General features: G+C 33.1%; 1 protein-coding gene across 5 annotated transcripts in view; it reads right to left on the bottom strand.

The window, feature by feature from the left end:
- LOC149903862 (uncharacterized) overlaps positions 1-22113 on the bottom strand; it is a 149542-nt gene extending 127429 nt beyond the window's left edge. For 3 of the 5 annotated variants that reach the window (XM_090108304.1, XM_090108305.1, XM_090108306.1), the window contains exons 1-4: positions 21954-22113; positions 11101-11387; positions 9854-10760; positions 140-248 (exon numbers count right to left, since the gene is read on the bottom strand). In XM_090108304.1, coding sequence (XP_089964430.1) covers positions 140-248; positions 9854-10760; positions 11101-11216 — 1132 coding nt within the window. In that variant the 5' untranslated portion in view covers positions 11217-11387; positions 21954-22113. Of the gene's footprint in view, positions 1-139; positions 249-537; positions 651-4499; positions 4585-9853; positions 10761-11100; positions 11388-21953 lie in introns of those variants that run through there. The other 2 variants (XM_090108307.1, XM_090108308.1) reach the window with 2 other exon arrangements.
- Between the last annotated feature and the right edge of the window lie 992 nt (positions 22114-23105).

Below are 23105 nucleotides of genomic sequence, written 5' to 3'. Positions count from 1 at the left end.
CTTCATCAATCCTGCAATACGGTTGCTCAAAATTGATATGGTAGCGATTTACAAAAAATATTGAACTTGTGCGTTATTGATGTCGTTATGAAGACATAGGTACACTACATTAGTCATTTAGTAAATAAAGGTTACTCACCATCCCCATTGACGACTGGCGACGACTCCTGCGCCCGCTTCGGCGTACTCGTGACGCGCGTTGGCTGCGCGCGCCGGCACGGCGGCGTGCATTCCGGAGCCTTTGCTCGCTGCAAACAGTAAAAGGATTACTGAGAAATTTAGCGTAATCGATCTTTTAACAGGTGCCTGAGATAAAAAAATATAAAAAAAACAATGCACATTATAAGTTACAACGTAATGCAGTAGAAGTAATTTCATGGAGAACGCATAACTTTTATACAAAAATTTCAAGTAAAACAAATTAGGTGTATAATGTGTGATTGAGTAACAACATAATTGATTTAATTAAATTAAATTTTATATTTCCAATTAAATCAGAATACAATTCAAACAATGTATGGATTTTAATAAACTCACCGGCTTGCACTCCTTGAAATAGATTCGCATGATGCTCACACAAACTCATGAAATTTATGATTCGAATCGCATAAATATCAAGAGTTCTTTCACTCCTATCATTTACGACCTATGTAAGAGACAGACGTGAGTTCAATAAAAACTTAAACACATGCGAACATCAAACAAGCGACGATCTAACAAAGACGATCATAAAATACGAATATTTTCTATTTCCCAATATCAATAGGCAGGAATATTGAGTATATTTTTAGGCCGTATTAATACTTACGTAGATTTGTATCGTGAGTCGTGACACATCAGCCCCCCTAGTCAAGTGGCTTTCTGTTAGCGTAGCGTTCAATAGAATAGACTACGAATGTATGAGATTGACGTAGGCTGTAGATAAACGTATCTACAGGTTACGTCAATCTCATACATTCGTAGTCTATTCTATTGAACGCTACGCTAACAGAAAGCCACTTGACTAGGGGGGCAGAGCTTTATAAAAAGCGGAGCTTTCGTTAACTATATGAGAATCGGTTATGTATTTACATTACACTGAAAGGTATTCACGGTCTTTATTTACTTCAATATGAGGCATCACAATACAAAGCCCAATGCACAGGTGTTATGATATCTAAAAATTTTACTCAACATTCCCGTACCTACTAGGAATGAAATTGAATTTAATAATTAAGTAAGACGATGCATGTGTGGCTTTTTCGTAGGTGCCTAATAGCTTCTGGAAAAATATTTTTAGCCGGTTGGAAGTTACCTTTATCGTTAACAAATTTAATATTTATCCTACACAAATCCCTAGCCACTTTTATTCGTTCGCAAAGCCCCTAAAAATATTATGAGCTAAACCAATTCACGTTTTATAAGACGTGCTTATTTTCCACAGTCAACGCAGAAGACATCCCACGAACCTTATTAAATATTCATTTTAATTTAGAGAAAAGTTGTGTTTAATCTAAGACGAATATCAAATACCGCGTAGGTGAAATAATATTTAAAATAAACATTTAAACAGAAAATTGTAATTACATTTAATAAACGAATTAGAATGTAAGAAGTAAATGAAACGATGTCATAAAATATTTAATTTGTAGTTAAATTAAAACTGTTGAATATGAACTAATGTTGTGTGAAATATAAACGATCTGGCGATGACTAGATGCAAATTAAATAGGTATTATAAATGTTTAATTGTTTTATTCAAACCCTTATTTTGATCAATCTTCGTCGTATTCATGAAGAACTTACATATATTTTAAACATTTACATTCTTATATTAAATAATTAAAATTAGCTCTCCAGTTTCAAAAAAGAAAATCATCTTAAAATAAGTTCGTATTAAAAACTTAAAGCTTTAGTGCTTTATCCATTGAAAATACATGAAGTTATTTTTACTACCAACAAATAGTTATAACACCACTTTTAAATTGCCAGCTAAAGTTAATATTATCGTTGTTCCTTTTCTAAACAAATACATATAGGTATTCAAGGATATAAATAAAAACAAAACACGAGACTCGTTACGTTCAGAGGTCGCCACAATATAAATTTAAAAATAAATAGTTAGTTTACCAAAAGATTTATTAGTATCTAAAATACAAATAATAATGTTTTCAAAACAAAAGATACACACAATTATTATTATAAACAGCGTATAACAAAACAAATTTATAAAACCAAAACAACCTACAACTCAAAATGGTTAAACACCCAATTACCTACCACAATAAAACAAAATAAGGTAAGTAACATTGCCAAACGTGTCCATTCTAATCAAGTGGGACTGGGTATTGCGAAATTTAAGACCTAGGTCCGATTAGAGGCCGAATTACAGACGTGTCCTTCGCTGGATAGAATGTTGATCTAGATTTGAAAATACTCCTACATTGTGTCAACTTGGTATGCGTTGTAGGTTTGTTATAATTAACAACGAACTGGTAAGACCACTGTGCATACTTAGTTATTTTCAAACTAGTTATTTATTAAACCATACTTTGTTCGTTCAAATGAAAACAAATGCCGACGTTTAATCATGCAGGAACGGGTATTATGCATGTTTCTATTAATTAAATTGTTGTTGATATGATTGGCTTGACCTAGTTATCTTAAAGATCTGCGAGGATAAAGTTTATGTCGAATAAAGTCGACATTTGTTACGCAAATTTGTAATTGTAATTTCACAGAATGAAAAATAAGAATGCGTGGAATGTTTTCATTTTGTTAGAACCCATACCAGACATTACTACTATCTTTAATAGATCCAAATATTACATATCTAATAGCTATAAACTATAGCTATACACAAGTTTGTAATATTCCTATAATCGCCTCTCACCTCACAATGGAGGACCGATTTACCTAAGTAATTATTTACAAAACCATCGCTAATATTAGTTACCCAAGAACTAGGTACTTCTTCCCACACTTATTTCTCATCAATTCAAAAGTACAAACAGTACAAGTGATACATACTAATTAACCACCGATGTACGTCACACAAAACAATCGGCCTATATAATGACAAGATCAATGACTTAATGATCCCAACGGCACGGCTCAATGAACTAATCGTATACACAACGACCTTGACTGCTATTATAGTAAACATTTTTATTTATTACACTGTAATTACGTGCCATTGTATGCTTAGCGTTATTAATTACAATTTATTTCTGTAAGTTAACAAAACGAGCAAACAACAGCGTCTACGGTGTTTGTTAATGGAAAATTTTGCGTTTAATTGGTTTTCATAGCAGGCTATTTTGGAAATATTCAAGTCGCATGAAATACAAAAATTCGCAATTTGTTGGTTACCAACTTTTGTTGTGTTTGTCTTGCAATAAATAGGTAAACTTTATCTTTACAACACAAAACATCGTATGAGTTTTGCTATACAACCTTAGCAGGGATCATTAAATGTTTCACTGTAACAGTATAAAATGTAGCAGAAGAAGCAATTAATTGTATCTGTCACGTTCAGAGACAACGAAGTACGAACCAACATCGTTTTTATCTTGCTACATAAAAATAAATGAGATAACTGCTAACGTAGAAAACTTTCATCTTATCGTCCTGTTCATTTATGTTATCACTATAATACAATCAGAATCCATTAATCCAATAACGAGTTCCATCACAATTCACAAGTCATTACCATAGCCCTTGTCCAAATTAACGTCGTTCATTCAATTAAGACCTATCTATAAATAGGCACTAATAATTTCCCGTCAATACTAACCCTAATCAATCTTTACAAGGCCCAAAGAGCCGAGCGCATATCGGCCAGTTTGCCTATATTTGGTCACATCGATCGAGGTTACACCACATCGCTTCCGAACACCGGTTAATTGATAAGCCAATGCCAACCGGTACTGACTAATGCATCCGAATTGGCCGTACCATAACAAACCTTATCTTAGTCACCTAAATAACAATATCGTGACATGATACGTGAACCTGTTTCGGCACTTGCGCTTGACGCTGCTTCGGCGTAAGTGCAAATTGTGCGTAACGAGTTTTTGGACTATATTCATTATGCATTCGATAAAGCTAATGACACCTTTCTTATTTATTAAGATGGAAAAAAAACAATTAGATAAGTTACTAGATGAATACAAACTAGACTTTTTAGCATACGAAGAGTGGAATTTTATGTTTCTAACCAAATCGCCCACAGCCTCATACCTAAAAACGCGCTAGCTAAAACAAGTTTATTAAAACTAATACTAATTTGCATATTACATGAACATCTATCAATGTAAATCACAAATTACAATACGAAATTTTCATTAAAGCAACAACACAAATCTTCGATTAACACAACTTTCTCTCCTACCCGCACACACATGCGATCGCGCGTAACACAAGGGCGATAAAACCGAAACGAATGGCCATATAAAGGAATTGCTGTAGCACTATAAATAAACAAGGGATAACGAGCAAAATATGTAAAATAAGGTTACTTCACAATAATATGAACCGTGATTTATCAATAGGTGCGCGCGTCGTATGCGCGTCGTATTCGCAACTGACGTTGCGCGGGCGCTGTCTTTCACTTCATACCATTTGTCAGTCTATGTAAAGGTGTGTCCTTAGTATTTGACAACACATTAGACGCAACCTGGCGCGGAGGCGTATAAGATACAAACAAAACAAACTTTATACGTGCATCTAACTATTAAGATTACGGTCGTATTGTATTTAAATATAATTGCAATTTTACATAAATTGATAACTATCAATACTAACTAGTAGCATATGAATTGAACGTAGATTTTATAGATAAACCGTCACAAATAACAAATAGATAATTTTTAATAGATTAGGTCGAGGACGAATTGTGACATAATCCTAAAAAACTAGATAAGGACACAATGCGTAGGTACGTGTGGTATTAGCTTTATTTTATTAATTAAAAATAATAAAAATACAATTTCACCCAATAACATTACGCCTAGCGTGTAGACTATTTAACTATGGATACGAGGAAATACATTCACTATCACTTATGCATGCTACGCTTTTCACGGAATATCGTGTTTAAATATTAAGACATTTTCCTTTTCAAAAGTAATAGACACATTTTACCGAAACCTTGTTCCACGTAGAAAAGAATAAGATAAAAATAAAATAAATTTCGACTTATAAAGTCTATGGTTTGAATGGTGGGTGGTCGACTCTAAAGCCTCAATTTATTAATCATCTTCGTCGCGAATTTAAAATATATAAATCATTTATTGTTCACGCAATACAAATACATAAATCACACCGTTGTATATTAACAAACTGAAGCCGATATGGCAATCTTTATTCATTACATACGAACTTGTGAACAAAAAACACAATTCATCACTCAAAATATCATTACGACCATATCCAGAACACCCCTGTTCATGTATTGTATCATACGTAATAACAATTTGCCAATAATTGCGATGTAACTCTTTTCATCAATCACGCAATATCAGATGATGCTACAATTAAAATATCTGGCGGGACACAGCAAAAACATTGCGATTTATTATACTTGGTAATGCAACCTTGTGTTTATTAATTTATATTGAGCTTAACTATACGGCGTGACGTCAAAGTTTTTGTGACTCCTGAAATTGCTTACAGTAATTCATGCTTAAATTAAAAAAAAATCTTGACACTATAACTAATATAGACTACGTCTCTGAAACTGTATTTTTTGATATTTAATTTAAATATAACAATGTGTTATGATTAGCAAAACTAAGGACGAATAGCAAATGACTATTTATCTAAATAAATATTGTCCAAGTCTATTTGTACTCTTCTTCATACAATGGTAAGAGTTGTAAATGGCCAATACAAAGGCTTGCATCACTTACGTCCTACAGCATGAAATATTATTTAAAGAATTTGTAATGAAAAAAGGGAAGACAAAATGTCGTTTTCGTATTTAGCATTTCAGTATTGCATCAGCTTATATAAACAAAACTGTCAACTACTTACAATACCATTTTAGGGAATTCTGCAACATGTTTTTTAACAGAATCCCATATGGTGGCCTTGTGAAGAAATTTTCCGTAAAAACTGTATACAAAAGACTCCTTATACGTACGAATCATGATTTATTAAATAATCTTTTGTTATTTATTACCTACGAGCTGACCCGTGTCAACTTCACTGACCGCCAAACAATATTTTATCGTTTGAGCTTCAAATCAGAGTTTCATACAAATTTATCCTACTTTTCTCCAGAACAACATTTCCAGTATACCTAACCCTCCTCTAGGTACAAAGGAAAGCATTTTTATTTGTTACTAGCTTTCCACCCGCAGCTTCGCCCGCGCAGTCAAAGAAAAACCCGCATAGTTCCCGTTCCCGTGGGATTTCCGGGATAAAACCTATCCTATTTCCCGGAGTAAAAAGTAGCCTATGTCCTTTCTCGGGTATCAAAATATCTCTATACCAAATTTCATGCAAATCGGTTCAGTAGTTAAGGCGTGATTGAGTAACAGACAGACAGAGTTACTTTCGCATTTATAATATTATAGTATGGATTCTCGACAGTTTGATACATGATCATGGTAGATGCAATAAGCACTATACTGCAATTTTATTTGTAATCGAAGATTTTATTTCAATGGGTTTAATTTAATATCTCTTGAAGCTATAAAATATTGATATACTTACATATAAAGTCTTAAAAAAAACTCGAAATTACAAAAATTAAAACATTTGTATTCAAATAAATATCTCATGTATGGAATTCCAAAACAATCAAAAATTTCGCCACAGCCGCCGAAACCACCACAGTCTACACATACCATCATACAAACGTCAACCAAGTCGATAGGATACAAAAACATATTAACCGCACAGAACTAGTTTTTGCCACAGGCTTCGCCCATATAAAGTCTCGTAGACCGTATGAGGCAGTAATATGAAGAGTCGATAATTTACATGCAATTTCATGACATGCCCATATGTGCGCCAGTCTTGACCTGATTGCGAGTCAACTCGTATTAAGGTTATTGCATTGTATTAAAGTATTTATTTTAATCGCCCAATCAATAAGAAAACGTTTATAATAGTTTGGTAATCATGTATGCTAATTTTGTTTCAAATTCATTCGTCTAGTCTGCTGTTTATTCATGTTAAGATATGACATACTTAATTCAAACAATTCTATGTGTTTTTATCTGTTATTAAATAGGTAATATAATTATAAACATAATAAGCTGACGCTATAAATAATTAAATACTGTTATGTTTGTCTTCTATATACTTCCTTCCACATATTTAACCAAATACTATCACTGAGTTTAATTAAATGGCTAGTCTAATATGTATTATCCTATCGTATTTCTAATTTCGCAAGTAATTTGAATGGTATATTTACTTTCCGCTTCCTTTACGGAATTTATATATTACGTTTACTTTTCGAAGTTGTCTTTGAAAGTTCTCATTTTCTTGTTTTAAGTCTATGTTCGTCTTATTGAGTAAATTGTGTGAAATATTATACCAATAGGTATACATAATATATTATACAAATCTACAATTTAATTATTATTATAGGATAGATAGCAAAAAAAATACTTAATATACAATAAACTTAACCATTTAATTTGGGTGTTTTTATTATAAAATTTTATTTGTCTCATGCCCTACATAGACAATATCAGGTGACACATAACAGTCTATCTGTCCATGAGTCAGACGGATGATCATTTATGGAAAGCTAATATAATAATAATATAAATTATGGCATTATCATTAAATAAAAGTATATGGTTAAGCTTATCTTAGTTTATAATTAAATATTAAACACTATTTATTGGTTTTGATTAGGGTCAATTTGTGTTACACTAGTTGTGCCCCGTGGTTTTACAAGAATCCTCCGTTACTATTGGTATTTGCGTGATGATACATGGCCTAAAGCCTTCCTCGATAAATAGACTATCTAAGGGTGATAATATCATTTTTCAAGTTGGACTCGAAGTCCCTAAGGTTAGCGCCTTACAGCATACAAACTCGTAATCTTTATAGTATTATTATACACATTAAGTTCTATTTGAATAAAAAAGGATACATTACAATTCTCACATTGTAATCTACTCTAATATTATAAAGCTGAAGAGTTTGTTTGTTTGTTTGAACGCGCTAATCTCGGGAACTATGGTCAGATTTGAAAAATTCATTCGGTGTTAGATAGCTCATTTATCGAGGAAGGCTATAGGCTATATATCATCACGCTACGGCCAACAGGAGTGGAGCCACGGGGGTGAAATCGCGCGGAGCAGCTAGTGTACATATAAAATGTTATTTTAATAGTTAATTATTTCTATACAATATGTCATAAAACACCAATTCCAACTTTATGAATATTACATCAGCAAAATAGTGGTCTTGTTAAATGTAAAGCTGTTGGATTACCAAAATAAATAAATAAATAAATAAATAAATAAATTACAATTCCTGCATTACACCTATTGTGAATTTTTTGAACAACTTATTACACTAGCCATGCACAGATACAAAAATAATTGTGATTCTTTCCCTGTATTTTCTTGTTTGATTTTACGCGAGTATTATACATTTAGAAATTAAAGATTTTAACGGATTTTAAATTCTATCACCGATATATTTAAAACATAATATAGGGATGGACCACTAATTTTACTTTTTGTCTGCTCTATAAGCTTTAAGTACCAATATCAATAAATGGTTGCATAGTATAATTTAAATATTAAACTGAAAGTGAAAATAACATAGACTATATATAACAAATATCCTGTTGATGCTTCATAAAAACTAAGTAAGTAGGTAGGTACATATTCTCATGTATAATTAATTTAAATATATTATTTAATGTATCTACAATCAACACAGGATAGTTTTATGGTTTCAGTTTGGTTCTATTGTTTTAAATTTACCATTGTCAAAAACTAATTTAAATTAATTCATACTAATTTGGTAAATTCCACCTTAATTTGAATTATAATGCCTATTACCTAACTTCTATGTACTGCCGCAGTATAATATAGTTTCAGTATATCAAATAAGAACAAAGAATTAACAAATACAATGATTTGTCATCCATTGTTCCTATTATTCTGGCTATCCATATATTATATGCCTGCTAAATTCCTGTACATATTATAATGTTTTACTAGTTTTTATCAGACTAGACAAATGAATAAAATATTTTTTGTAAGCAACAAGCTTTTCGCTGCCGATAGCTTTTCACTGATTTGGCCGCGTTATCAATGCAAATTCTCTGAATGAAATATTTTACCACATATCACTTCATGGCTTTCTTACAACAAACAACATATTTGAAACCGCAATAAAAATTATTTTTCCAATTGGATATTTTTATTAACATTAGAGTAACTACTACAACTAAATTACAGATATACATAGGCTAGTTTAATTTAATTGACACAAACATATTGGTTATTAGTTTGTTGTACTACTTTTAACACATTCTGCCTATAGCAATTTATCAACACATTGTTTTTGTTTTATCATATTATGATACTCAATCACACTTACTACTTACAACTACATAATATACTTATTTGCAAAATATACTACTACTACTATTATTGTACTAATATAATAAAGAGCAAGTGTGCCGAGCACACGTGTCAGAAGTGAAACTTCTTTGGCAAGTTTCAAAGATACCAAAATCGTCGCCTTACGCCATGACGTGACAGTATTGCCATGACGTGACCTTGAAATAAAATTACCCTCAACGCGCCTAAAGAAGTTTCACTTCAAAAAATATGTATTAACTACTTAAATTGATGATTTTTTTAATTTAAATAGTGTCTAATCTTACCGAATCATTAGTGCTGCTAATCCCCGTATCGGCGAGCAAATCTTCAAACAATATATCAGCTTCACACGGTGAACATAAACTACTGAACAACTCACTGAACCTTTCCACTTTTCGTATACACACAGCCCCTAACAAACCCACTTCATTAACTTTTGGCACATCACCAACATTTTCTACTCTTACATTATTGGATATGTCTACAAACTCTTCTTTAACTATCGGAATGTTGCTTGTATTGCTACGCTTGAGCTCTGATGTATCCACACGTAAAATCTCTTCTATATTGCTATCACCGTCTCGCTCAACGAGGTCTTTATATAAGTCTTCAAAATTATCCTTCTCTAAGCTGGTCGAAATATTTTTATCACCAAGTATATCGTTAAAAACTTCATCAACATTATTGAGGTCCTCCTTTAAACTAACTAATTTCGTTTCAGTCACTATTTTTTGTCTAGTCGTTGTATCTATTTTAGAATTTGCTTTCACGTCAATATTCTTTCCTTTAGGACTACTAACTAATAAATTGCTTTTGTCTTTTTCTAAAATATTTTTTTTATTGGAATGTTTCGTTCTAATAGCACCATTTTCTTTTACTGAAGCGGTCGACGCGTTCTTTAAATTCTCCTTTTCGTGGCTTTGTTTTCTGTATGTAAGAAGGCGAGATTTATCTCTGGGTGACTTCGCTTTGTCTTCGTCTACCAGCGATTGTACGGAGGAACTTCTATTAGTCTTCTTTGGGGACGTGTTGCTGTCTGATTGGCTTGCGGCAGCTCTCAACCGAGAAGTACGGGTAGTTCTTATAGGCACTGAAGTGGAAGCTGTGTTGAGGTTCAGCTCTGAGGAAGACTGGAGACAGGTGGCATTATTCTCCAAAGGCGCTCGAGCAGCTGCTGGTTTTCTGGGGCGCCTGAAATAAGACGAATATATGTTTTATTAAAATTAATCTTACAATACATTCATATTAATGTTACGCAACTAATAGAAAGTTATTTTCTCGCCTTTTACATCTTTATAAAAATCGCAATTCATTTTCGAAGGCTAGTCTACTTTATTCTCAACCAGATTAACATAAATAGATACAAACCATCTGTTTATTATGTGTCCGAACATAAACAGGTGATAAGATTTGAATTAATTATATCAGATAAATGCTAACACAAAGCTTGTATACATGCTTGATTTAAAGATAGAAATTTATATTATCAACAGTCGTCAAGTGAATAATATCAAAACAATTCAACAAGTACCTTTCAGTGACATTAGCGGAGAACAGAGTCGCCGTCCTAGCTGTGAGCTGTCGCCTCCGTTCCTCCTTGTACTTCTGGATCCTCGCCGCGCGGGCCTCGTCCGGGGACTGGCTCATTGTGACCTCCGAATGTCACGTGCGCCACCAGCTGCCGAATACCGTCGCTTGGGCGCTCTTGTATGTGGTCTGGAGTAAATCTAGCATGGCGGCATCAAGCACGCGATAGGGCGGAATTGTTGGCAGTGACGAGTGGCTGGAGGTAGGTAGCTTCGATGGCGCGTGCAATATCTGGAAATAATTAGAATTTTATTGAGCATAATATGTTAAATAATTTTATTAATGAAACGCAATCTACTTAAAATATATTTACACTAGATTTCCGCCCGCGGCTTCGCCCGCGGTTTCAAAGGAAAACCCGCATAGTTCCCGTTCCCGTGGGATTTCCGGGATAAAACCTATCCTATGTGTTAATCCAAGTTACCCTCTATATGTGTGCTAAATTTCATTGTAATCGGTTCAGTAGTTTTTACGTGAAAGAGTAACAAACATCCATACATCCATACATCCATACATCCTTACAAACTTTCGCCTTTATAATAGTATTAAGATTAAGATTAAGATTGAAAATTGAAATAAACACGTAACATGATATCGTTAAACTCAAAATATTGCTTATTAAAATGTGCCAATATTCTGCAACACTATACCAGTCTGAAGCCAAATTAACACGAGGTCAATACGTCGATTCAGGTAGATCGCGTTACAATTTTTGAGTACCACAATAATTCGGTTTGCATTGCGGCCGACCGCATAACAGAACTCTGATGACGGGCGTGAAATTCGATGCAGATATCACGTTATTCGTGACAGCCACCAGAGTGATCGTAAGGTCGACAAAACGCAGAATAGAACAATACTGTATGCGCGTTCGCGATTGATCGCGATGCGCTTTTGGTGGCATCGCCTTTGTTCCATTGTTAGTTTCTCCTAGTAACGCCTGAGAACTGTGATACAACGATTGTTTTAATGCATACCTGTTAGGTTACGCACGTCGTCAACCGCAGAGTTTACTAAACTATGCTATCAATAATATAATTATAAGGAGAGGTCTAGGTTAACAATTCCATTTAGAAAAAGGACTACACAAGACTTTTTTCTTCCTTAGTTTTTTAGATAACCTATTTGCCAATATACGTAGAGGAATCTGCCTAAATCACCTTCCTGTATTATTATAGCATTATGTATTCAATAACTAGTTATTGTCGTTACAAAAAAAGCGAAAAATGCGTCAGAATTCCGTCCCCGTATATACAATATTTTCTATATGTAGGTATTCTATTTAATACTTACTCAGCAATACAATATATATCATAATAATGTAATCTATACACTTTCTTATCCAACTAGTCTTATCAGTATTGCCCTATAAAATAATATTTTGTATTACATTATAAGGACGCATGCCTAATCTCTTTTTAATCACATCGATCGGCTATAAACAAGATATTCTTGGGCTAGCAGATAGCGATAGCACATTTATATGGCTTCTAGTACAATTTATAATGTATGGTCTATGCATGAATATGATAGGAACTAATCTTATATTACCAGCAGCTACAATATTCTGCAACCGAGTGGAGTTCATGTTACATGAATGAAATGCTAACCAGAACAAATAGCTAGTTATTTTATATGACATAATAAGTAAAACCAATAAAAAGAAACCTAATAAAATGCAATAATAATAGTAACCAAGCATCTCTTAAAATCTCTTCGAACGACATCAGTGCAAATTCTCTTGGAACGACATCTTTACTGCTATGAGAGAACTGAACACAGCAGTTCCTCGACATAAGCCTTGATTTATAAGTTAGATAACCTCAAGATAACACTGTATTATGTTAATGATTCAATAATATATTATTCCATCCGTAGCAAATCCATGATAACTGCAATTCATTTTACAATGTGAGGTTGTTTACATTACACGATTTCATAAGTATAGGTGCTTATGTTATGAACTCTCTGAAATGCAAAACGAGAAACAAAACTAACTACTTCATGATAGGCGCTATAATATTATCAATGCGGATAGATAGTCCATTGAATAAAAAGTTCTAGAGTGCGTGAGTTAGTAACGTAAGATGTTTCTTCGGAAACATGTCAAGAGTCCCTAGGTAATAAACATACTAAAACCCCGGGCCACTAGGAGGAGCCCCGGAGTGGGGGGAGGGGGGAAATGGGTCCATTTTTTCATTTTTCGCTTAAATCTCAAAAACGGTACATGTAAGAGAAAAACTTTCAATGAAAAGTTGAAAGGCCATAAAATTATCTACAAGTTGTACCTGAATCATTTTTTCCTATATCCTACCGTTTCTGAGTTATACGCAGTAAAACATGATTTTGGCTCAAACAATTTCCACATCAATTGATCAAAAAATATTTCTTTCTTCCAAAAAAACTCAAATGTGCAACTTGTGACCGGTACTGATAGATTGCTCTTAATTAGGTCTATAATTGGTAAAATAAACACATTCCTCCATGGAAGCCTTTAGGAGGAATCGATTGTCAAAATATTATATAATGGTAGTTTGAGTTACTGAACTTGATCTTTTTATTTTTTTCTTCCAAAAAACTCAAAAGTGCAACTTGTGACCGGTACAGATAGATTGCTCATAATTGGGTCTATCATTGATAAAAATACCAGATTCCACCACGGACGCGTTTACGGGGAATTGAATTTTATTAGGGTAGATACGATACTTGAACTTTTTATTTTTTTTTCTCCAAAAAAACTCAAAAGTGCAACTTGTGACTGATACTGATAGATTGCTCTTAATTAGGTCTATAATTGGTAAAATAAACACATTCCTCCATGGAAGCCTTTAGGAGGAATCGATTGTCAAAATACTATATTAGGGTAGTTTGAGTTACTGAACTTGATCTTTTTATTTTTTTCTTAAAAAAAACTCAAAAGTGCAACTTGTGACCGGTACTATTAGATTGCTCTTAATTAGGTCTATAATTGGTAAAATAAACACATTCCTCCATGGAAGCCTTTAGGAGGAATCGATTGTCAAAATACTATATTAGGGTAGTTTGAGTTACTGAACTTGATCTTTTTATTTTTTTCTTCCAAAAAACTCAAAAGTGCAACTTGTGACTGGTACAGATAGATTGCTCATAATAAGGTCTATCATTGATAAAAATACTAGATTCCACCACGGAGGCGTTTACGGGGAATTGAATTTTATTAGGGTAGATACGATACTTGAACTTTTTATTTTTTTTCTTCCAAAAAAACTCAAAAGTGCAACTTGTGACCGGTACCGATAGATTGCTCATAATAAGGTCTATCATTGATAAAAAAAACCAGATTCCACCATGGAGGCGTTTAGGAGGTATTGAATTTTATTAGGGTAGTTACGATACATGAACTTTTTAACTAACTACCCTAATAAAATTCAATTCCCCGTAAACGCCTCCATGGTGGAATCTGGTATTTTTATCAATGATAGACCTAATTATGAGCAATCTATCTGTACCGGTCACAAGTTGCACTTTTGAGCTTTTTGGAAGAAAAAAATAAAAAGTTCATAATATATCGTAACTACCCTGATAAAATTCAATTCCCCGTTAACGCCTCCGTGGTGGAATCTGGTATTTTTAGCAATGATAGACCTAATTATGAGCAATCTATCTGTACCGGTCACAAGTTGCACTTTTGAGTTTTTTGGAAGAAAAAAATAAAAAGATCAAGTTCAGTAACTCAAACTGCCCTAATATAATATTTTAACAATCGATTCCTCCTAAAGGCTTCCATGGAGGAATGTGTTTATTTTACCAATTATAGACCTAATTAAGAGCAATCTATCAGTACCGGTCACAAGTTGCACATTTGAGTTTTTTGGAAGAAAGAAATATTTTTTTATCGATTGATGTGGAAATTGTTTGAGCCAAAATCATGTTTTACTGCGTATAACTCAGAAACGGTAGGATATAGGAAAAAATGATTCAGGTACAACTTGTAGATAATTTTATAGCCTTTTAACTTTTCCTTGAAAGTTTTTCTCTAACATGTACCGTTTTTGAGATTTAAGCGAAAAATGAAAAAATGGACCCATTTCCCCCCTCCCCCCACTCCGGGGCTCCTCCTAGTGGCCCGGGGTTTTAGTATGTTTATTACCTAGGGACTCTTGACATGTTTCCGAAGAAACATCTTACGTTACTAACTCACGCACTCTAGACCCCCCTTGGAGGGATTCATTCAATGGACTAAGAGTTATATCGCGAATACGGTATTTCATTTTATAATTCGTGATAAGTATATATTTTAGTTGCAGGTAATGAACTGTTACATTCTTACATAATTTTAGTTTGTGTAGTTAAGCTTGCTTTCATTTAATTTAAACCAATCAGAAAATTATCGAGTTTGTAATGAAAATATTGCCAACAATTTTTTTACGTAATTACGAATTAACGCAATTTTTTAATTAGACATGTTCTTATATCCGGACGTCCGACTTCTTGACCACAACGCGTGTAACTTTAGTTTTTCTTTTCTGCAATTCTTTGATCGTAATAATTATAATTTATAAATACGATAAATTATATTACATTTATATCATAATTCCAATCACGTAGTGTACGTAGTACATTACACACCAGTGTAATAAGCCTCACATCGCGTATAAAGCACATGAAGTGAAACATTTTTTCACTCTTTACGATCACGTACATTTCTCACAGCCTAATTCACACGTCTCCATAAGGCATCGATAAGCATCTCCGACATCCAGCGCTGCAGCGCTTAGTCAAAGTATTTCTCTCGTGCATGTTAATCTTGCAGCGTTGTAAATCGCTTTATTTAACACACAGATCCGCATAGCGAGCAATGAACGTGCATTCATTTAAATCATGAAAGATTAATAGCGCAGAAAATAAAAGTTGTAGGTACATTATCAAAATACGAGTTTGTCATGAAGGTGCGGTGTTTCATTCACGTATACAAAGTTCATAATATTGTTGTATGACTCATATTTTGTTATAATTTTCTACCCTACCGAAAACTTTGAATACCTACTAACGTTATGCAAAAAGTTCAATTGTTAATTTATTTAAATAAAAAGAAGAACCAAATGCATGACTCTACTTTATATAACAAGCTTAAGAACGTGTGCACAAAAAATAAGTCTATATCATTTTAGTAAACTTGACTAGAACTTTTCATCCTTACAAAAGAAAATAAAGAAATGCCACCTTCATATTATCCTTATGATCACGTGTTGTTTTCCCTAACCCATTTTGTATGCCAAAACATGACGAACAAAGCAAATCTGTCCAGCAACCAACGTGACAGCTCACCGCGATAATTGTATTCGTCAATATTTATGGTTCCAATGCAAATACTGACGCAAATGCTGGAAAAGAACTTTCCTTGCCGCAGCTGTTTAGTTAATGACCTGACGACCTAGTAGCTGTTACGTGCCTGATAACGCGTAACTGATTAAATCAACCATAGAATATTTATTTATTTATTTAAAAAAAGGCTTACCAACTAGATACATAATTTTTTGTTCAAACAATTCAATATTTACTTAAAATAAACATTAGTATTTACGTATCTAAATTACAGGTAGGCACCGCTTTAACAATTTTTCATAAAAATTAGATTAGGTATATCTAAATAGAAACCAGAAGTAAAAACTTAAATTACAATTTGTTTAATGTTTTAACAATATGCTTTTTGAACGAGCTTAGTTTTGAAAAATAAATATCTGTGTTATGATCAACTGCAAATATTCTATTATATAATTTTAAAATAAGTTGTAACGGGGAGTTCGAACCATATTTATTTTTTGAAAATTTTGTGTACATAGGGCAAAAAGTACTTAGCCGACAATTATAGATAGGCACCGAGAGACCAATTTGCGACAACAGTGATGGACAGTCTATCTCATTGTTTAATAATTTATGTACGCATATTAGCTGTGACGCGCTTCTGCGCGCTTCCAAAGACTCCATTTTAAAAAAGTTTAGCTTTTCGCTATAATTTGTAAGAATATTGTTTTTGGTGATATAACTTAATCTATTAATAAATTTTTTCTGTACTGATTCAATACGAGTAATATATTTTTTATAGTAAGGACACCAGACAACTGAATTGTATTCAAGGTTGGACCTTACGAGAGAATTATAAAGTATTTTCATAGCGAGAGTAGATTTAAAATCCTGTGTATTACGAAAAATAAAACCTAGCATTTTAAAACTTTTGCGAACCACCAGATCTATATGTGTATCAAATCTGCATTCCTCATCCAATGTAATACCTAAGTCTTTAAGATTGTATTTTTGATTAATAGCAATATCATCAATTTTATAAGTTGTTTTGAATCTAACATGTTTTCTGGAAAGTTTTATAAAATTACATTTACTTCCATTCAGTTGCATTAGGTTATTCTTACACCAGAGAGATACTCGATTTATATCATCCTGCAGTTTTTGTTGGTCTTGAGAGCAATTTACCGATCTGAAAAGTTTCAAGTCGTCCGCATAAACCTCATATTCAGATTCCAAGATAACATTTGTAATGTCGTTAATAAATAATGTAAACAATAATGGGCCTAGATGGGAGCCTTGGGGAACTCCAGATAACTGATAGTATTCTTTAGACTGATATCCGCTAAGCCTAACTGTTTGTGGTCTAAGGTATAAGTAAGACTGCAACCAGAGTAAAACCTGTCCTGAAAGACAAAAAGTGTCCCTAAGTTTTTTTATTAGCAGATGGTGATTCACTGTATCAAAGGCCTTACTGAAATCAGTGTAGATTGCGTCGACCTCATTACCGTTACTTATTTTTGTTATTACTGAGTTAGTGAAACTTAGCAAATTGGTAAGTGTCGAACGTTTTTTTGTGAAACCATGCTGGTTCACAGAAATAAGACTCTTGGTGTGCCACGATATGTAACCATAAACGAAAGACTCAAAAATTTTCGCGGGTATCGATAACAACGTAATAGGCCGATAATTTTTTACTTCACACTTATCCCCCTGTTTAAAAATTGGCACTATCAAACCTTTTTTCCAAAAAGTTGGAAATATTCCGCTGTTTAGAGATTTATTATAAATTATAGATAGAGGAACTGACAATTCCGTTGCACATCTTTTGTAGAATACCGTACTGATACCGTCATAACCCGAACCTTTATTAATATCGAGTAATTGTAATTTACGCTTGACCTCCCGTTCATTAATATTTATGTTATTACGAGCACACATAGTTAAAGATGAAAGTACGTTTTGTGACGACAAGGATGACGATGATTGACTGTATACCGAAGAAAAATGTTCAACAAATAAGTTTGCTATTTCATTACCATCATTTGCTGATTTATCATTAAGTACCATAACAGATGGAAAGTTGCAGGCATGACTCCTCTTAGATTTTATGTAAGTCCAAAAGGATTTAGGATTTTGTAATATATCGCCCTGTATTTTAGTTATATAATCTTCATAAGACTTATCTAATATAATGCGAGTTCTATTTTTTAATAAATTATACTGCAGTTTATCCATTTCGTTTTTATATATTTTATAGCGTTTACGATATTTTTCTTTTTCACCTAACAATTTAATAAGCCTATTTGTGAACCAGGGAGGATACTTAGAGTTGCGCCTTTGCTTAAGTGGAACGTATTGCTTTATTAAATTTCGCAAGATAGAATAAAATTCGGAAACCATAGTATTTACATCCATGTCGTTGGGTAGCCTTGATGTCCAATCAATCACAGATAGATCATGCTTAATATTATCATATTTACCATTGAAAAAATTGAATATGTCATTCCGTTCTGTGACGTTGTGTTTTAGGTAAAGAGGTGTTTCCAAACTAACATTTATGATTAGAGGGGGATGATATTTATCAACTATGGATAGGGGCTCCAATGCTTCCGCGACTATGACATTATTTAAATTTGATAATACCAGATCTAATATTCTATTATTACAGTTAACAATTGCATTATATTGCTTATTGTTACAGAGAGCCATGAAGTCAATAAGTGAAACTGCAATCGGGTTATTACAATTATGTGGACACAAAAAATTGTCGTAATGTTCTTTTCTAATCCAACTTAAATTACTACCCATATTAAAGTCACCAACAATCAGGTGGTTTACCGACTGATTAGCAGCAATGGAAGATTTATTTAAAAAGTTTTCTAGAACCGCACTATTGATGGGGGGAGGAATATAGACCGCACATAAACTAATTCTCTGCAATCCTATATATAAATATTAAAACATATTCGATAAAATATACGTTACGCTGCAAATTTATATACCATCATACATTCATGTCTTGATAGAATTGCCATTCATTATTATATCAACAGTAACAACATTTTCAATTACACATTACGAAGCACAACTTCATTTCAAAACTTATAACTTATTAAGTGTAGCCGTCGTTATTGCACACTACGGATTATAGCATATAGTTATAGCACACAGCGCCTACCATAAATATATCAACCCGGTTCGACTCATACATCAGTTTTTTATTATTTTAATAAAAGAGCATGCAACGAGACACGTCAACTTGACCTTTGCAATTCTGAGAACACCTCGCAATATCGCTTTAGAATAACCGCGTATACGTTTTTATTGACTTAATTTAACGTTAAATTTCGAGGAAATGAATTAATTTTACCAGGAAATATACACATGTCACCGAACTAACTGTAAACAGTGTATGTGACTAATTATCATATAGATGTAATTATGTACACGCGATAACAATAGGTAACTATAAACACATGTTGAATGTCGATAGATTAAACATCTGCTCAAAACCAAGCGACCAATAATTCTCGATTTGTTTATTAGATTGATGCGTCCCTGACATCTTCGTGATGAATAAGGAATTAAATTGCGTGAATGGATACTGTCGTCGCCTTAATAAATCGGATTAAGTTTGTTGCAAAATTTATACGGAGGTTAAATTAAATTGATTGTTACGATGTTATTAGTATTCATTTTTTGCTATTATATTATTACTTGGAATGTTTTTACATTTATTTAAGCAGTATTTTGTTATGCTTGAAACGAATACGGATAATTTTCTCTTCATCAGAATATTATGTACACTTCACGAAGATGTTTAGAACACAATACAAAGTAAATGCAATTTACAAGCAACTACACCAATAAAAATAAAGACAATTTTGACAAAGATTCACGGTAGAGTATCTGCACACTGCAGGTACAATTTTTCATCGCATCTGAATTGAAAAGAGGTCAAGCGGATAGCGAAATATTTTAAGCTGCATTGTTTTTGAAATGTGGTCTTGGGGTTAAAGTAATATACAGTATACACCGCACTTCGCTTCGAGTAAATAAATGTAACGTCGGACCGGATTTTATTGAAAGCCAGTTTCACTTTAGCGATCCTTTATACAAGGACTGGCCTTATTGGATCCTTTTCGATGTATTGATTTAGAAGTTTGTACCGACTAACCCAAGAACACAGCCAATAATGAGGGCAAGACATAAAGCATGTACTAACTCTACATGATTGTGACGCCACAGATAACACAGAGATAAAAGAAAAATATTTTAAGGTTAATAAGAAGACTATCAAGACAATAATTAACTGTCTATAAAACCATATTAGACATTATTAAATAAAACGGTTTCGCGTCGAGATACTGACGCGGTAGAGCCATCACGTGTCTATGCAAATTATATATGTCGTGGAAGAGAAAACTAAAAAACTTTCATAAAATCGGATTGATGCGCAGATCTAAATGTACATATATTTGCATGCAATCGACCTTATTGTGAAGCAATTATTTACAACACTTATTGTTATTATTTATTAGTTAAGTTTTTGTAAGATAAACACTTCAAGGAAAATGATTCACGATGACTGACTTGTAGCGTTTTGCTTCAATAAAATTATTATAATTTTCATTATAATTGTTCACTTCTAACTCTTCTAGATAAAAAGTTTGAAAACAGATGCATCGGAGGCGACAGATGATTCAACTCGTCCCGGATTCGTATTTTTAGTGCCAATGACAATAATTTTAAATTAACACATTTTTTGCAAACACATTGTTGGAGTATACTTAAGTAAATTTATTCGAAACCTTTCTAAAACTTTCCGAGACTGCAAAACAATTTATTACCTACTTGTAAATTTATAATTAATATAAATTAAAACATAACAGCATTGTTATTTATAAAAAATTGCAGCGAATGATATAATTAAGATACGTAACACGTGATATTAACCGTCGTTTAAACTATTAAGGACTCTATCGCCATAATATCACGAAGGCGAATAAACCTGACACAATGCATTATATTGAGAAACAATCAAGTTCATCGACATGAGCTATTTAAGTACTGGACGTGTCGGTTTGAGCCGTTTAAATATTCATAACGTTTAAGGTCATGTCTAGTAACGGTCACATTTATCATAGCTGATAACATTTCACGGCTATAAATAAATAAAATTAAGAATCCCGCGTATGTTAGTTGCGGCACGTATGGTATTCATAAAGGCATCCTCGATGTAAGCTATGTTCTTCCTACAAGTTTATACCGTTGCTGCGGGCACCGCTATTTCAAATTCTCGCTACCGAGATACAAAAAGTGATTAAGCCTTTGGAAAGGTATCCAAACAAGGGCGTAAAATATCTCGTTTTACCTGATTCAGCAGCTTTAGCTTTCTCTCGATTATACTAATCGATTCAAATCGTTTGCAATTTATCGGTGTCGCAGATAAAAATTGCATTAACAACCCACTTCATCGCCCCTTTACGCTATAAATCACAAAATGAAATTTACCGGTTTGATCGTTGATATTCGTTCAAGGTGGCTGTATTGGAAATACAAACAAACAAACACACACGAAACTTTGTCACTTAGTTCTTGTTTATGATATCGCGAAATGTACTAGGCGCACAGAATAGCGTAAGAGCACGAGTGCACCTGTTAGCACGGCGCGAAAAACGTTACTGACACGATGCGCGGGCCATTAGTCGAACACTGAACACGTCATGCGGAAGCCGGTTCTCTCCTGGACACCAATATCTTGAAAGAAATCTGCACTTACGCCATTTTCAGATAAGAGAAAACAATAAAAAAGTCTCCAAACATTTCAAGCCATTACTACTGAGAAAAGATTTTCCTTGTCGAAGAAAATTGTGGGCTTCTTAGTCGACGCCTACTATATGATTAATAAGTAGGTACGCAATATTGTAGTGTAAATATAACAATGAACGAATGAATGATGTCAAATCGATTGTTAAATAGCCTTTTTATGCGTGCGTGGGATCAAAGGATGAACTATAATTATTTATTATTTAATAAATGAGTCAATTTGGGCGCAAAGACATAAATTTTGTTTGACGTTCAATGTTTGCTCGTATTACCTTTTACGTCAAAATTCAGTTTAGAATTTAAGGAAAATGCGATACTTCCTAATCTCTATATTCAGATACTTGTTCCAAATTTATACGTGGAAACTTTTCTATTTATTTATTCAACACCTATCGAGTACCTTTTCGAGACGATGAATATATTCAAATATTTTCTGAGCTAGGTATATGTTAACGGAATCTTAAATCAACCAACCTTTCTTTGTTTTCTACAAAAGATCAATGATCGTAATGAGAAAAGCCTTTTTATGGGCAATTGCAGAGTTAACTTGTTTTTGTTATGATTTTTGTTGACCTCAAACGAATACACGACGTATAAAAGCTCATATAGGAAAACTTTGCGAAGGTTAACTTAAACAAATTGATCATAAACTTCCAACACAATTTAACACTTGCAACATTTAAATTGCAGCTCATTAACTAATAGGAAAATATTGAGGGCAGTATCCCACAGAGACTAGTTAATAGCACCATTATCTACTTATAACAAAATATTTAAAACCAACAATATACCTAAAACTGCAAAAAGTATATATTTCTTTAAATAAAATTTGAGTGG

Source organism: Colias eurytheme, chromosome 12, assembly GCF_061535395.1.
Source record: "Colias eurytheme isolate Ceu_HAF_F1 chromosome 12, ilColEury1 Martin Lab GWU primary, whole genome shotgun sequence".
NCBI classification, from domain to species: domain Eukaryota; kingdom Metazoa; phylum Arthropoda; class Insecta; order Lepidoptera; family Pieridae; genus Colias; species Colias eurytheme.
The sequence above is the reverse complement of the archived record's forward strand: the minus strand, read 5'-3'. Positions and strand labels throughout refer to the sequence as shown.